At 36.7% G+C, this 18,078-nt stretch overlaps 1 protein-coding gene across 1 annotated transcript in view; it reads left to right on the top strand.

The window, feature by feature from the left end:
• Positions 1–17,514, top strand: part of RAP1A (RAP1A, member of RAS oncogene family) — a 32,145-nt gene extending 14,631 nt beyond the window's left edge. Inside the window, exons 3-7 of the mRNA XM_027860388.1 lie at positions 1,490–1,546; positions 3,604–3,744; positions 7,458–7,601; positions 12,040–12,154; positions 16,560–17,514. Coding sequence (XP_027716189.1) covers positions 1,490–1,546; positions 3,604–3,744; positions 7,458–7,601; positions 12,040–12,126 — 429 coding nt within the window. The 3' untranslated portion in view covers positions 12,127–12,154; positions 16,560–17,514. The remainder of the gene's footprint in view (positions 1–1,489; positions 1,547–3,603; positions 3,745–7,457; positions 7,602–12,039; positions 12,155–16,559) is intronic.
• The last annotated feature ends 564 nt before the right edge of the window (positions 17,515–18,078 follow it).

The raw sequence follows: 18,078 nt of genomic DNA, 5'->3' as shown, positions 1-18,078 counted from the left end.
ATAGATCTATGCCCTGTTACAATTTCTAAGCGGTCTGTTGCTATTTTAAAGATCTTATAATTAAATATTAAGTAGAAGGATAAACCTTGAAACTATGGTAATATTCACATTTTTCTGGAAGAAATTTTTATGTGGAGGAAAAAGTACTTCGACATCTTTACAATAGATCTGCTTTTGAATTTTTTCTACTTCTTCATGGTTTGATATTTCCATTATGGTCATGCTTGAAATCATTAAGTGGTTATAAAACTGCCTTTTATTTATTTTGTTGCTTGACTATAAAAGTATTACCTTGTCCCCTTTAAAACAGAAAGAGCTATGTGTTTGGTCTTGGCAAATGGCTATACTGTATAGCTGTAAAGTCCTGTGGCAATCTTTACCAGTTTTCCTCCTGTTTTCATGTTAATATGAGGGAGGAGAAAGAGAATGTGTTAAAAGATCATTGGAGAGGGGGGTGCTCAAATCAGAGACCATTTTTCTACACATGGGAAAGAGAAGTTCTTTAGGAAGCTGTCATGATATGGTTATAGAGTACCATAATTTTTCCTGAATGAAATCTTCAATGAGTGGAATTGACAACAATATATAGATATCTATCATTAAAAATAAAATAAAATTTATGTGAAGTTTTGTACTAACTAAATTAAGAAAATTATGGAATAATTCTACACTGTCATAAATTAATTACATATTACTTGAACCTTTCTCGGTCACTTTGGTGCTGTCTTTCCTGTCACCAGCACCACAAGAAGTAAGTTCTAAAATGCAGACTAGGGTTCCTGTAACTGCTAATGTTGTTAAAATTTCGTCCATTGCTGATCTGCTCTGATTCAAAACCAACCATAAAAATAGTAGCAAGGAGGTACTTTTGAAGGTTTGTGTGTGTGTGTGTGTGTGTGTGTGTGTGTGTGTGTGTGTGTGTGCATAGTAAAGCTTTTTTTAAAGTAAGCTATTGAATGCCTGCAATTCCCCAAAAACATCATTACTTGAAGTACCACAGTGTCTAGAGTATCACAAGACCTGTTCCCATGTTTAGCCTCATCTTAGGATCATAAGAGCACAAATTAGAACTTGGAAAAGACTTTTTATATCCCTAACCCAACTCTTGTTTTACAGAGAAGGTAACTGAGACCAGAAAGGTTAAGTGAATTTGCCCAAAATCCCATAGGTAGTAAATAGCAAAACTGGGTCTTGAACCCAGCTTCTGTGACTCCAGATCCAGTGATCTTTCCATTGCACATGTAGGAGAATGCTTTCTGTATGTGTAAATTATAAGTCATTAGAGTAGTAGGATGGGTATGCATAATGTCAACACACAGTTTTAAATGAAACCTGTCAAATAGATATGAACAGAAGGTTCATTTTGAGGGGCTCTTAAGCCATTAGTAAATTATAATTAAACAAGATACTCTGTAAAGGTGGGAGGGAAATGGAACGAAAAGTTGGATGTTGCAGCTTAATTCTCATCCTGCCCTTTTTTTCTTTCTAGCAAGTTGAAGTTGATTGCCAACAGTGTATGCTTGAAATCCTCGATACAGCAGGGACAGTAAGGACGTTTTATCTTTTTATGAAACTTTGAATTAATAACTTGGACATTGAATAAAAGTTGTGATTAGATTAATCCCACCATGAAAAAAATCATTGTTATGATTAAAAATGAATCTTCCTAAATTTAGGACTGATTAAATTTTCTTAAGCATATTAAGTCTTCTGGGGTGTATTTAATTCCTATATAACACCATATTATTTTATGTTGTGCTCATATCTGTGTATTGTTTCCTTTCCCTTTGGTTGAGGTGTTTAAGTATGAGAGGATTAAGCCAAGAGCTTCTCTTTAGATAGAAAACATTTACTATGAGTTTAAAGAGAGACCTAACTTGGAACCACAATCATTCATCTTTATTAAGAGATAATAATTTTGATTTTTTTTAATATCAGCAACTTCGTTTCTAAAGAAAGTTCTAATGAACTATTTACAAGTAAAGCAAAACGCATTTTAGGATTTGAGTGAAATATTCTTTTATTTTAGCATTAACCAAAGAGTTTTTGTTGTATTACCTGCATCAGCAAACCACCCATACAGTAGTAGTTCATTTTTCATGTACACATACTTTCCCAACTTATTAATAGTTTGTTGTTGCTGTGCTTTGTAAATTAATTGCTTAGAATTCAGAATGCATTTTTCCATAGAAATAATGTTATAGGTAGTGATGAAATTTCTATTAGTGGTATGATTAAATAAATAATGCCTTGCAGCCAGATAGGTGGGAAGATTCAGTCGTAGTAGAGTAAGTGTTTAACATTTGTAATTAAATAAACTGATCATTTCCATCAAATTATTCAATATTAACCAGCTGATAAATAAATTGGGAGCTGATAGACTTTAACATCACAGTAGTTTATAAAATATAATTTTAAAAAATCTATACCTCGAAAATCTGAAGATAGAAAATTTGTACTTCTTACCTGTACCTTCCAGAAATGCATTATGGTGGCAGCCAAAGAAGCAGTGAACACCGTAGAATACTGAAGATTGAGAATGAGCAGGGATGGATGCCTGACATAGGAGAGCAGAGGCTTGATCAGGGGGAGGTGGGGGAATAGTAGGAAAAGAAGGATTAAGGACAGCCAGCTGGAATCAAGTAGCAACCAAGGTAGGATGATAGCCCAGGAAAGCTTGAGAGTGAAAGAGCTATGTAGAAATAAAGGGGCAGAGTGGCTGAGAAACAGGTTATTCTTAGACCAAGATATATGGTCCATAGGTACAAAGCAATATTTTCGCACTACTTGTTCCCAGGCCATGTAGATTTTCAAATATTCTGCAGTACGTACCTGTTTATCTTTTGTACAGATCTCATTCTATTTAAAAAATAATAATAATTTTCTAACTTATTTTACATATCCCTAGTTGTAATTTCTATAATTATTGCATTACCTTCTTTTCCTGAACAAAATTAAATAGATATTAAGTAAAACAGAAGATATTTTAGTTGAATAAGAGCCTCTTGACTGTTGGGGTGCTAAACACTGGTATGGGCCACCAAAGGAGGTTGTCAATTCTCCATGGAGATTTACAGAAAAGAATACATAGCATTCTATCTGGAATGGTTTAGACTGATCATAGGATTATAGCTCAGGAATTGGAAGAGTTCTCAGAAGGTGACCCAGTCCAGGAGATACTATGGTTTTGCAAAAATATATTTAATTCCCTTTTTAAAAATGTAGATCATGGTCTGAGTTTATGTAGCATGGGATAGAAGGTATAGATGGGGAGATGCACTGTTCTTTAAAAAAAAATCATCACTGGTTGACACTTCCTGTCTAAGAGCAGGGAGACTTTTCCTGTATAAGAGCAGGGAGACTGAAGTGGATTACCTTACATAACTCTTCTATCTCTAGAGTTGTATGATTTTTTCCATGAATGAGAAACAGAAGCAATTCTTTCACATAGGTAAAGATTTGTTTATAAAATCCATGTGTTACGTCTTATTTTCTTTTTCCATGAAATAACTGAATGATTCTTAAAATCTTTTAATTTAAAAAAGATTCTAGTTAATTAACATCAAATTTTATAATTGTCTTCACGTTTGTTTTTTATTATAGGAGCAATTTACAGCAATGAGAGATCTGTATATGAAGAATGGCCAAGGGTTTGCACTAGTATATTCTATTACAGCTCAGTCCACGTTTAATGACTTACAGGACTTGAGGGAACAGATTTTACGAGTTAAAGATACAGAAGATGTAAGTAATAATTTTTTATCCCCTCTGAGCACTAAAATCCTTCAGTGGTCAGATAAGCAAGTTTCTGTTTATCAATCAATTGCACAGAGTATTAGGTGGTCTGTAGAGTATAAAGTCTAAGAATCACTCCCTCATAGCAGTGAAGGATGACATCATGTATAAAGTGCATAATTGTACTGGGCAGATAATTGCACTAGTGTAATTGTTAGGTCCTTTAAATGACACAAAAAAGAGTTGAAGAAAAGAGATATCACTACAGGCAAGAGTTGGCAGCTAGGTGGTACAGTGGATAGAACATTGGCCCTGGAGTCCAGAGAACCTGAGTTCAAATCCCATCTCAAGACACTTGACACTTACTACCTGTGTGACCCTGGGCAAGTCACTTAACCCTGATTGCCTCACCAAAAAAAAGCAAAAAAAAAGAAATGAAATGAAACTATAGGTGAGAGTTGTTGAGGAAGGTTTCATGAAGAGGGTCGATGTTTAAATCCCAAAACTAGATGCATAATTAATGCCTATTAAAATAATACTAATGGAATAATTTTTATTTTTATTTTTTCTTTCTCAGTTATGTGAGGGTTTTAATTAATTAGGTCACAAAATTTTAAACATGCTTTCTTTTCTCTTGTATAGTCAGAATGATAACTATTTTAACTATTTTGTCTGGTAATTAAGCTTTTAGGTAGATAGTAACTAGATAGTTAAGCACATTGTTATATAAATTGGTTAGATCTTAGCAGAAGTGAAATTTATGTTAGGTTAATTTTTTTGAGCTCAAAGAATTTCTCTTTGGTGTAAATTAGAAAATAAAAATCTGTTTGTACCTTTGCCTTTTATATTCCATGGTTTTATGTTCTGTGTAATTATTAATAGGATCCCCATGTGTCTACTCAGATCTTTAACCTTGGGTAATGTTGCATGAGGAAAAAATTTATATGACTCATAACCAACCATGACCTAATGAATAAGTTATCTTCTTTCTCATGGCTAATTCATATAAGAGTTTGTTTAAAACCTCTGTTTTTATACTGATAAAAGGTGGTGGTATAAAGATGCCACTATTAGCATTGCTAATGTTAAAGGCCAGAAACATTGTTCCTCTATTCAACAATGAAGGAGTAAAAATCTTGTCTTCTTTAATGAGAGTTGAATTGTGGGTTTCTGAAATGTGTTCATTTTTATTATAGCACTTACTGTGTGTCAGGCACTGTGCTATGAGCTTTATAATTTATCATCTCATTTGAGCCTCACAACAACCTTGTGAGGTAGGTGCTATTATTGTCCCCATTTTACAGATAAGGAAACTGACAGTTAAATGACTTGCCTGAGTTCATACAGCTATTAAATGTATGAGACAGGATTTGAACTCATGTCATCTTGACTCCAGGCCCAGCACTCTGTCTTTTGCACCACCTTAGTTACCCCAAGACTGTGTAGTGTAGGAATAAATTAGGGAGAAAGGGGGAAGGAAATAAGCATTTATTAAGTGCCCATTATGTGCCAGGTACTGTGCTAAGCACTTTACAAATATAATCTCATTTGATCCTCACAATAACTCTGTGGAGTACTATACCAGGTCAAAGTTTTTGAGTCATTTAAAGTATAGAGAACAAGAGAGTCAAGCTGCACATAAGCAGATTTTTATTTTGATTTTTATCGTCTCTCTGATCTTCTTCCCAAACTGGCCTTTAAATTTGGGCTGCCAGACAAATTCTAGAAAAGCAGCACCCATGATTCACTTGGTCTGAATTGGTACTGTTGGTACTGTATTGAACAAATAATGGACCTATAATACTACGTCCTATATAGCAGGGGTTCTTAACCTGGGGTCCATGAAACCGAATGGGGAAAAAATTACATCGTTATTTTCACTACCCTTTAACAGAAATTTAACATTTACTTCAATTATGAATTTAAAAAAAGAACATTCTGAGAAGAGCAGAGGTCCACAAGCTCCCCCAGACTGCCAACAGAAGCCAGGACACAGAAAAGGTTAAGAACTCCTGTCCTATGTATCATAGAGTCAGAATTAGAAGGTACCCTAGATGTAATCTTGTTTAATGCCATTTTACAGATTAGAAAACTGAGGCCCAGAATGATTAAGTGAATTCAAGATGACACCAATAGTCAGAAAGCTAGAAATGGATTCCAGGTCCTCTGACTCCAAATTAAGCGTTTCCTACAGCTTCATACTTGAGCTGGGGACATTTATGTGGGGAAGAGAAGACTTAGAGGAGAACATACATGATTGCTGTCATGGGGAAATGGGGTCGGACTTGGTCTGCTTGTTCCCAGAGAGCAGAACTCGGAACAGTGGGTGGGACATTGTCCCTAATCCCAAGTCAGGCTTTTTTCTGGTTGTAGTTATTAAATTTATTTCTTCTCTGTTTATACACTCAAACCCCTTGGGGTTAAACTGTCTTTATTAATACTGTTTTCCCCTCCTTGTCAGCAATAGTTGGCTGTTTGCTAAAGCAACTTGAGAGAGCGGCTTTCTTCTAGTTTTCTTGCATTTGCAGCTGGTCATTTTGCAGTTTATCTAGCTTAGTGCAGGATATAAATGTGCCACAGAAGAGGTGATGTGTAAGTGCTGGAGTAGTCTAGACATTTTCTATACACTTAATTTTTTTTGCCTCTTACCTTTCTATTCTCTCTGAGAGAAAAATATATCCCTAGAATTTTTCTAATATCAATATAAGATTTAAATAACTGCTTTTGAGAGCATCGCTCTTAGGTATATATTTTAGTAGCACTTTTAACCATCTTTGATCTTCATTTAGAGATGACTGTGGTTCATTTAATCTGAGTGCTGGATTTTTTTTTTTTTTTTATTAACATTTGGGCCAGAATGCTAAGCTGTTCCAAGAACTACACTGTATGGAATGTTGAATTGCATACATTCACTGTCTTGAAGTATAAATGAAATTGTGCTCTTTCTAGTTTGGTAGATTGATGTTTTCCATACTACATACTTGTAGTTTTGTTTTGCTTTGGATCCCCTTAAGTGATTAATATGTAATTTGTTTATATGGTCATGATCTAATGTGCTAGATTAGAGCTAATTACTAGAGTAATAAACAGTGCACTGAAACTTGCTCTTTTATATTTGAATGTATGTAATCTCAAAAAGCTTGTCTGTGAGCTATAGTTAAAGTTAGATTTTTTAATTTAAAACAGTGTGGCGGTTGGGTGATTGGATTTGGATCTCAACTAAATTCTGAAAAGCTTCTATCCCTATGACTTTCTGCTTAGAGTTTAATTATCAGTGATTCATATATTTCTGCACATGAGAGATGGGCAGGTAGGTGGCACAGTGGATAGAACGCCAGGCCTGGAGTCAGGAGGACCTGAGTTCAAATACATCCTCAGACAGTGACCCTGAGCAATTCACTTAACCCTGTTTGCGTCAGTGCTTCATCTGTAAAGTGATCTGGAGAAGGAAATGGCAAACCTCTCCAGTATCTTTGCCAAGAAAACCCCAAATGAGGTCACAAATAGTCGGACACAACTAAAACAACTCCAGCAACAAACGCAAAAGAGAATTTTAGTATTACCTTGTGTAAAACTAGTAAGTGTATATATCCCTTCCACTTTTCTTTTTGATTTATATTAAAAGGCAAGCACAAAGGCTTAATCGAATTTTACCTAGATTTCTGGTATTGGGCTAAATATCCCATATGTTGATATTCATTTCAGTGTTTTTTTTCCTTCAGGTTCCAATGATTTTGGTTGGCAATAAATGTGACCTGGAAGATGAGCGAGTAGTTGGCAAAGAACAGGGTCAGAATTTAGCAAGACAGTGGTGTAACTGTGCCTTTTTAGAATCTTCTGCAAAGTCAAAGATCAACGTTAATGAGGTAACCTCTAACTGTTAAGATATGCAAACACTTGTCTCTCTTTTTCGTTTGCCTTAACTGCCAAAATATGAAAATTGCTTTTTAAAATATCATTTCTCTTTCTAAGTAATTTGAATTTGAACAATTATTTTAAATATCTAGGTGAATTTCTAGAAACTATAGATAAAGTTATCTAAAACTTAACATCAGCACATAAATTTATGGCTCAATTTATGCTGAAAAGAACATAGAAGCTTTCATTTACCTTTGTTCTAAATGTCCTCTAAACAGCCTATCACTAAATGCTCTGCCAAAACCATTCCATAAAGATTTATATTGAAATAAATTCCTTTTTAAATATCATCTATAAATTCTTTAATTATGAAGTCAGGAAGAGAATTAAAAGAAAGAAGTCTTTTAAGCCAGATCATTACAATTTGTCCATTCATGCTACCTTCTGGGAAACCACAAGGTCTTACTCGGTGTGTTCCTGGGCAGTGACACCATAATTCCAGGGAAGAGATGTGTATGTATGGGAATACACTTAATCATCTTGTAGGCATCGTTCACCCAAATCATTCTAGCTCTAGACTCTAGCAGGTGCCCTTTTCTAGTCCCTGCCCTCTGGACTGCTCTACGTTGAGAATGTAGCTCTCATTAGGAGTGCTGTACCAGGGTCAAATTCTACCAAGTCCATAATCTGCTGCCTGAGTTGAGTTGGGAGTTTCCAGAACAGGTACCTTAGACACAGCTTGATGCTTTAGGAGAGGAATTTCTAGGGCCCCGGAAAAATGAATCTTCATGGTGCCGTAAATATAAATCCTAGTCCACCAAAGCAAAAATCTGAGAGAGACTCTCCTTGTGTTTGTTGATTTCAAAGTAAACAGACCTATGCCAGAGAAGGCCTCTTTGCTAGTCACACAGGGCTGGGTTTGAGTGGTGCTTACATGTGCCTTAGTCCTGCTAAATGAGCCTGAAGTGATATCTGAGATGTCTGTGTCTGTTTATGACATTGCCATTTAAAGGAGCGGTGTGCTTATGTGGTTAGGCTCCAGTGTTAAGTTTACGTTTCTTGCCTTTACTCTCCAGGATTTCCTTAATTTATAACTACTACTCTAACTTCTGCCAGAATTTCCTGGGCCTCTTCAGGCACTTGTCAGAAGGAGTTAGCTTTCTCCCACTTGTCTATTCCCTACCTCCTCAGTCATGAATACCAAAACTTATCTTTTGTAGAAAACTAGCATTAACAAATGATAAAAATAAAACAGGAAATTAGTGGATCCCATACCCTCCTTCACCTGTACTATTGTGCTATTTACTGCTAAGTATTTACTACTTGACTCTGAATTTCCCTATTGTGGAATAGTAATTTGGGTTTGGGGGTCTTGAGGGTTTTAATAATCTTCAGAAAAAAATATAGTCATGGTTATACCACCAACTGACACTAAACCTCTGTAGGTCAGAGTTCCCTCATGTCTAAAGTGGTGGAAATTTCTGCAATATAATGACTGTTGAAAAGGTCTTGAGGACAAATAGCCAATATGTTGATACTCATTTTTATTTTTTCTTCCCTCAGGTTCCAATGATTTTACTTGTCAGTAAATGTGACCTGGAACAAACTATATTAAACACACTAAGAGATGTTTTAACTTAATTGAAAACACAAATTTCATGCTAGTGGTTTTCACAATTTAATCATTTAGACCATTTATGATTCTTTTCTCTCATTACAACTTAAGAATCCTATGTAGGGTTAGTTTCTTTGAGTATTTTACTTTGATGCTGGAGCTTTCTGCTCAGATTCAATACATAGCAAATTTGTATAGTTTCCCAGTTTCCTAAAAACTGGAAAAGCACAGTGCAGATACTCATATAATAGTCAGTTTCATATGTTATCTACACAGATGTATTGGCAACAGATTGAAGTTACGTTGAGAACACCTTTAAACTGTTTTTCAGTCTGCATCGCTAATGCTGAGTATCAGTTTACACAAACAGGAGCGCTCTCACTTTTGTGGAGAGCTGACTGCTTCATCCCAAGGCTGACATAATAAATAGAACCCAGACATCCCAATTTAGGAATAGAGGAAAAAATGCAAAACTTCAATTCTGTCTTTCTTTTATCCTTTCAATTAGCAATAAGAAGGAACTTCAAATCATTCCAAGTGATTTCACACTTCCAAAAGCACTCATTTTAAACTTTCACCTCCTTCTCCCCACCAGTTATGCTTTATGGATTTTTCTAAACCATCTGTTGCATTGAGGTAGAAAAGATTTTTTCAAATAAAAAACTTGAAATGATACTTCAAAACTTGTTACTTGTTCTTTGTATATGAGCCACCCACCTCATAGGGTTGTTGTAAGAATCAAGTAACTAAGCTCTCCAGTCCATTCTCCACACAGCTGACAAAATAATCTTTCTCACCCTGTCATTTTCCAGTTCAGGAAACCCTGCAGAAAAGGAACAAATAGTGTTTGAAGGAAGAGTGTGACTAAAAGTCACCTGGGACAGAACAGATCTGTCAGTGTACACACACACACACACACACACACACACACACACACACTCTCACTCACACTCACACTTTCTCTCAATTTTGGGTTTGTTTGGATTTTCTTTTGGAGGAATTGATAAACAGGTATAAATATGTATTGAAGTGATCCAGGACTTTATCTGTGTGGGTGCATCCTCCTGATTCCCACCTCTCTTTGTTAGTAGGTGATGTCCTTGAGTTGCTGAAAATCTCCCTCCCCTAGCGATGACCATGTCTGAAGTTCTCTCTGCCGGCCTTGGGCTAGCTTAGCCAGCGTGCGGGCCATTCCTGTGCTCAGACTTGAAGCTTGCGCCGCTTCAAGAGCCTTGCAGAGCCTCTGCTCTGCTGCACTGTCCTCTCTCTGTCACATGGAGGTTTTTTCCTTTTACTGGCCCAGTGATTTCATTGACTTAGGAAACTTTATGCCTGGCGCATATGGGGTCTCGAAAAATTTGGCGACAGTGAAAGGTTTCCTAACGCGCGGTGACCGAAAATTAATTCAGAATCAAATGCGTAATGAATCTGAGGGGTTTCTGGAAGCACTTGCCCATATTGCATTGCTCAACTTCAGTGCAGTCTTGGTTCTGAACACACAACATGTGCATTTTGCAGTGTGTATGCCGTCATGCCCATGAAGCGCCAAGGAATGCTGAGGAAACTCAAAAAGGGGTCTTGAGAAAAGTTTAAGAAGCCCTGGCCAAGGGCACTGAAAGGTTAAATTACTTGTGCAGGGTCACACAGATTGTATGTGTCAGAGATGGAACTTGAACTAGTAGTCTTCCTTGACTCCAAGGCTGGTCGTTCTACACTATACCACCCTGCCTGGTGAGATATTGAGGCCTATTAGATTTAAAATCTGTGCTTTTGTGAAATTAAGGAGGAGATGCTGTTATAATATTGTCCTGATTTTTAAAATTCCACATATGGAAGAAGAAATCAGGATTTCTGAATTTAGTTAACTCAGTCCAATTTGTTAAATCTGACAGTTTAATTGTGCTGTTAGAAGTGATGAGCAGGCTGACTTCAGAAAAACCTGGAAAGATTTGTATGGACTGATGCTGAGTGAAGTGAGCAGAACCAGGAGAACATTGTACACAGTAACAGCCACATTGTGCGATGACTAACTTTGATAAACTTAGCTCTTCTCAGTAATGCAAGGATCTAAGATATCTCCAAAAGTCTCATGATAGAAAATGCTATCCACATCCAAAGAAAGAACTATGGCATTTGAATGCAGTAATGTGAAAATATGTTTAATAGGAATATACATGTAGCGCTTATGTCAGATTTCATGCTGTCATGGGGAGGGAGGGGAAGAAAATTTAAAACTCAAAAGCTTTTGACGTGATTGTTGAAAACTAAAATTAAATAAATTTAAATAAATAAATAAATGTGATAGTTTCCTAGTTTTCCATCATCCATTTATTTTTTATAATTAAAAGCAAACAATAGAGTCCTATGTTTTGGACCAGAAATACCTAAAAACTAGGCTCACAAGAGTTTTTTTGGACAGAATTTCAAATTGCAAATGGTGTTTAACCGTACCAGTTCAACAATAGTAGTCCTGTGCCACTTCCCTGCCTCTCATTAGAAGTTTTAAAAATTAACAGATTCCATATAGCATAAAATTTCTTAATTGTTAAATTTCCAGTAAGTCCGTTTAGTTAAGTCTGATGGTTTCATAGTTTCCTAACACCTCCTTCCCTTAATTCATTTATTGGTTGAGAACAAAGGATTTTATTCTGTGCTGTAGCGTAAGTTTTGCTATGTATGCACTGAGTGTCTCCTGAAAGATTTGGCGCTTTCTGAGACAACCCCCTTTATAAGATTGAAAGAAGACGTGTCAGAGGGATATCTTTTTGTGGAATGAATTCCCAAATATTAATTGATTAAGTGTCCATTTTCTTTTCTTTTTTTTTCTTTAGATATTTTATGACCTGGTCAGACAAATAAATAGAAAAACACCAGTGGAAAAGAAGAAACCTAAAAAGAAATCCTGCCTGCTGCTTTAGACCCCAGCGTGCAGCAGCTCTGAGCCAGGTAAGATCACAGGGTTTTCAGACGGATGGGTGGGCACAGGTGAATAGCATCAAGTTTGTCTTTGCCCTGCCTGCAAGCACTCTTCCTTTTGCCTTAGTGAAGAGTTGCTGGTCTTTTCTGATTCCCATAACATCAGGTTCCCTCACTTATCTTCCCCATGCTCAGGCAGGTTCTTGCTCTTCTAGAGGGAAGGCTGAGAATTAAGCAGCATTCAAGTGAGACAGTAACAGCTCCCCGGGGGGGAAAAAAAAACCAAGGCTGAAACAAGCTGCCAGGAATCACACAACATCGCCAGCTTTGATTGAAGTATTCTTTAAGTGGACAAGTTATCTTTTCTCCAAAATTGACACATTTGCCAATGGTGTTGGACTATTAGGAAAGGAACCCCAGGGTGAGGCCCTTTATCCCCAAGTGTCCCCTTCATTGCCTACTTGGGCGTTAAAAGTCCTTTCCATTCACAGTGCCACTCATCAAACACATTTTTATACAAATCATCTCTTGTTAGGCCTATTTTGTCTGCTTTTCAAATATATTTGAGAACATCAGAACAACTTCTGACTGTAAGCATCACCTGTACTGATTTAAGGGAGCCCTCTGGGCTGCCTACCCAGCTAGAATTTGGGTTTTGTGAACCCACTTATTTTCTTTAACAGCTTATGTCATTTCTCTGAATAATTCTACTTGTCACCATCAATACTATAAACAAATCCACTACCTGGAAAGAAATTTTTGTAGTAATGCTTTGGCAAGAGTTAATGCCTAAGTCTCTCTTCTTTTGGTGAGAAGGAACTAAAATTATCCCAGTGGAGAATTGTACTAATTCTTTGAGATCACTTGGGTTCATTTAGCAAATTGCCTTTTCTACTGCACTAAATTAAATTTAACTAATAACACATGATTCCCTAGAAGCCTGAATCAATCAATAAACATTTGTTAAGTGCCTACTATGTGCTGGCCATTGTGCTAAGCACTGAGCAGCCTTTTAAAACAGGTTCTCAACCTGGGATCCATGAGGTTTGGGGGGAGATTATATTTTTATTTTGGTATAATTAGTTTTCCTTGTAATTCTATGTATTTTATTCATTTAAAAACATTCTTCTGGGCAGGGGTCCATAGGCTTCACCAAACTGCCAGAGGGGTGCATGGTACAAAAAGGGTTATGAACCCTTTTCTAAAAGTGGACAATTAACTCTGATAGCAGAAGTAGTTCTTTTTTTTTAAAGGAGGTAGCTAAGAGAGGGAAGCCATCCCAGTGAGTTTAAAGAGTGTCATCACAAAGTTATCCATGGATTAATGAGTATTTTGGCTGCAACAAGTCTCAAAAAATGTCTTCTAAGTTGTTAAGGGTTTTCGACTAATGTCAATGGAATATCCACACTAGAAAAAAATTACGAATCCTTATAGGAGGGAGAAAAGACCAGCAGATGTAATCTTCTGGATGGTAACTGCTTCTCCTTAGCCATGTTTATCAGAAAAGTTAGCATTTAGCCAAAAAGCCTTAGCTAAATGGCTTTTAGTGGATTCCCGCTTCAGGCTCCAAGCAGCAGTGTTCTGAGTTAATGTTAATATTACTTGAATTTTTTTGGACAGGCCTGTCCACTCTGGTGGTGAAAACTTTCTCTGCCATTCAGATTGGCCACTGATAGCCTTTTTTTTTTTCCTTTTGGTGAGGCAGTCGGGGTTGAGTGACTTGCCCAGGGTCACACAGCTAGTAAGTGTTAAGTGTCTGAGGCCAGATTTTAATTCAGGTCCTCCTGACTCTAGGGCTGGTGCTCTATCCACTGTGTCACCTAGCTGCTCCCCACTGATAGTCTTAAAGAGCCTCCTGGGACACCAAGAAGCAAAGGGGCTTGCCCAGCATCACACAGCCAGCATGTGACCCAGGAGGAACTGGAGACTAGGTCTTCCTGACTCCTGGTGGCCTTCTGTCCACTTCACCCTGCAGTCTTCTCTTCTATGAATTAAAAACGAATAAAAGTTATTTCAGTTAATATTGAGTACAAATGTTAAACATATATTCTGGGCACTGGTGACCCAAAGATTAAAAACCAAAAGAAGTCACTTCTTTCAGAAAGTTTATATCCTACTAAAACATATAACATGTAATCAGAGAGACAGACCAACCGACCCCAGGCTGCCTGCTTCAATTTCCTCATCTGTAAAATAGGGGAAAATCACAGCATTTACCTTCCATGGGTGTTATGAGGACCACTCTTAGCACACTGCCTGGAACATAGTGGGTGCTGTATAAATGTTAGCTATTTTTGTTAGATTAAAAAAAAAAAGACAAGTGAGCAGACTTGTAAGTAAGTAAGCCTATGAAGAGCTGGAATATAAGTTTGTTTTGAGTAAAGATTGTTTCTTTTTTTGCACTTGTAATATCCTCATTGTTTAACATAGTGCCTGGTGTGTTTCACGGATATTTGTTGATTGATTAAATGCCAAGCTGGGAAGTTTGTATTTTATTCTAAAGTCAGTAGGGAGCCATTGACACTTCCTGAATGGCAGGACAGAGAGGAAGGGGCTTATGTGTTTAGACAAACCTAGTAGCTATGTAGAGGCTAGATTAAGGAGGGACAGACTAGAAGCAGGGGCACTGACTGTTAGCAAGGTATCTAGGCAAGAAATGATAAGGGCCTAAATGCCAGAGCTAGGTTGGTGGCTGTGTAAGTGAAGAGATACTGTGGAAGTAGACCCAAGCTGGTTTTGATTGACAGAATTGAATGAGAACCAGTCAGCAGATATTTTCTTCCTTAATCAGATATCATGCTATATATTGCTATAGCTTACTGACTTTAATATTGATTATTTAAAAGTGGGCATCTTGGGGTCTCATTTTGGAGGTTGAGGATGGGTCCTCAGTTCTTATATATACATACATATATATTATTATGTATGTATATATCATACATATATTTGTGTGTGTGTGTATGTGTGTTCCCCCTCCACCTTTGGCTATGGATTTAAAGTTGATTAGCTAATTCTATTTAAGTCTGTTTGTGTAGACAAAATTTCCTCTTGAGTTTAGTGGAAGAGGAGCCATCTGCTGGCCTCCTGTGATCCCATAGATTGTTTTTTGTTTGTTTTTTGTAAAGGGAAGATTTTAGCCTGAGCACAAAGCTTTGGGAGCAGATACCCATTCTTTGGCACACTTTCTTTAGCTCTGAAAACTCTGTCAATACACCTTCACTTCACAGTGCATACAGGAAACATGCCTGCTTTGTATGTGCCTTGTCTGTACTGATGTATGTGTTATGTTATCTCCTCCATTAGAATGTAAGCTCCTTGAAGGCTGGGATCATTTTTGTTCTTTCTTTATCCCTGTAGCACTCAGCACACTACCCTACCCGGCACATCATGATAGATGCTTGTTGGATGACGAAAGTGCTAGGTCAGATCATAGCCATAAAGCCCTTTATTTGTTGTGTGCTTTTCTGTAACTGATTATTCATATGTGCAAAGTATAGTGCTATCATCCACAGACACAAAGCTTCATGAATGAATAGAGGTTCACTGTTTACAAAGTGTGTTTTTTTTTTGGTTTGTCAGCTAGTTGTGAGAACCCTAGGTCAGAAAGGACCTCATGAGGGCAGCTGAGCCATCCTCTTGCCATGGGGTGTTTGTACCTGTTTGTACAGGTCACTGGAGAGGGTTCTGTGCTGTAGCCTATCTGTCTAACCTGTTGCCTTTGTAGTGGATCTATAGGGGTAGAAGAACTCAAATTCCTACGAAGAGTATACTGTAGCTCATTATGCCCAGTAGAACTTCTCAGAATCTTAGATTTGTTCATGAAAAGTCTAGCAGTTGGGCAGGATTCCTTAATTGGGAAAGACTTCTCTTCTCTCTTCTGTTCCATGATAATAGTAAAAACGAAATCTGTATAAAATAACATATCCCTTTTTTCTTTTCCCAAACGATGCCATCAGATATAAAATAAAGATGAAGCAGTAAACACGAGGACAGCACGCTCCAAGGGATACAGCTAGCCTCAGATGCAGAAGGCCCCAGCTTCAGGTTTCACTTCTCACCTCTGCCGGCTGTGTGACCTTGGTCAGATCCCTTGACTTCTCAGTGTTCTAGGCAGTTCCCTAAGGCTTTCAGTTTCAGAGAAGGTGCCAGCCCACAGAGTGGAGGGAGCAAGCTCCGTGCTTTAAAATTACAAACCATTTGTAGGCCTCTTTGAGTTAATCTGGTCCCATGTGTTTGATTTACATATAAAGGATTCATAGTGAAGAGAAATTAAAATAGCTTTACTGCCTTTTACTGTTTTCTTGCTTCTACCATGTCTTGTGTGTTCCAAATACTTCTAGCCCTCTAGTGGTAGTTAGCCCAAATTGAGTTTTCTTTTTTCATTGTTGTATTCTCTGTATCAAGAAATTAACTTTTCTTTTTGTTCCTATTCAAGATTACAGGAATGAAGAACTGTTGCCTAATTGGAAAGTGCCAGCATTCCAGACTTCAAAAAATACATTAATTAATTAACAACATACCTGAAGAGGCTTCTCCTGTTTTATATATTATGTGAAGAATCTAGATCTTATAATGGTTTGCACAAGTTCCCTGGAGAAAAAATTGCTCTGTGTATATCTCTTGGAAAAATAAGACAATAGTATTTCTCCTTTGCAATAGCAGTTATAACAGATGTGAAAATAAATATACTTGACTCTAATATGATTATACAAAAGAGCATGGATGCATTTCAAATGTTAGATATTGCTACTCCAATTAAACGATTTCATATTGACCTTTTTATCATAATTCCTCCCCATCAAGCACTAAAAAGTTGAACCATTATACTTTGTATCTATAATGATATAGATATAGAATATGAAATTTCCCCACAAACTCACTGCAGCAAATAACTTTTTTGAGTCATTGACTTCATTTTATATTTAAAAATTATGAAATATCATTCTGCCATTATATTCTAATTAAAATTGTTTGTGCATAATGCTTTGGAAAAAAATGGGTCTTTTATAGGAAAAAAACTGGGATAACTGATTTCTATGGCTTTCAAAGCTAAAATATATAATATACTAAACCAACTCTAATATTGCTTCTTGTGTTTTACTGTCACAGATTAAATTACAGCTTTTATGAATGATTAAATTTTAGTACATTTTCATTTGGTTTGTGTGTTTTTGTTACTGTTCCACAGATAAGGGATCTTTTAAAAATATGGACTGATTTGTTTGAAATATAGCAATAGCCTCTCCTTGCCCAATACCTGTATAATAATTGGTTTTATACCCTAATAATAATGGTTTCTCAAGGAACAGATTCAGACTCACTGTTCTACTATATTTAATCCTTATGTACAGTAAAATACATTGGGCTCCATTAAACCATTTTGTATATTCTCTTGGATCTTGAAGATTGTATTCTACTGAATAATCCCTGTGTACATTATTTTTATATGTTAAAAAAATTTAATACTATATCAGGGTATGACTTTTACTATGATCTTTAATTTTATGTGGCTTGTAATTTCATTGAGGGAATCTTTGCTTTTACACATTGTTAATATGTAGGTCGTGAGCTCAGGAATGAAGTGTTATGGGAAGTTTCTCAGAGTTGCTTTGTAATCAGTTGGAGTTTATTCAGGGGAAAGGAAGAGAGAATGGGCCAGGATCAGAAGATTGAGAATGAATACTGCCAACTGCTCTTATTTTTTAGGGTGAAAAAGCAGTCATTTGGAAATCTGCAAATTTTTAAATTTAGTGTGATGTATAGCAAGGTAATTTTTTTCTTTTTTCCCATCCTAATATTTTTAAGTTTTGCTAAATTCAGGGAGTAGGTGCAACAAGAATTTATGTCAGTATTACCTGTGTGTTCTCCATGAAGCAACAGCAGGCTCAGAGCATGTTGGAGTTAGAATTGTACTTGGTGTCCTGTGGGAGCAAGGGGTAGGGTTAGGACAGCAT

Source organism: Vombatus ursinus, unplaced genomic scaffold (genome assembly GCF_900497805.2).
Source record: "Vombatus ursinus unplaced genomic scaffold, bare-nosed wombat genome assembly UNPS02014179.1, whole genome shotgun sequence".
Classification (NCBI taxonomy): Eukaryota; Metazoa; Chordata; class Mammalia; order Diprotodontia; family Vombatidae; genus Vombatus; species Vombatus ursinus.
The sequence above is the reverse complement of the archived record's forward strand: the minus strand, read 5'-3'. Positions and strand labels throughout refer to the sequence as shown.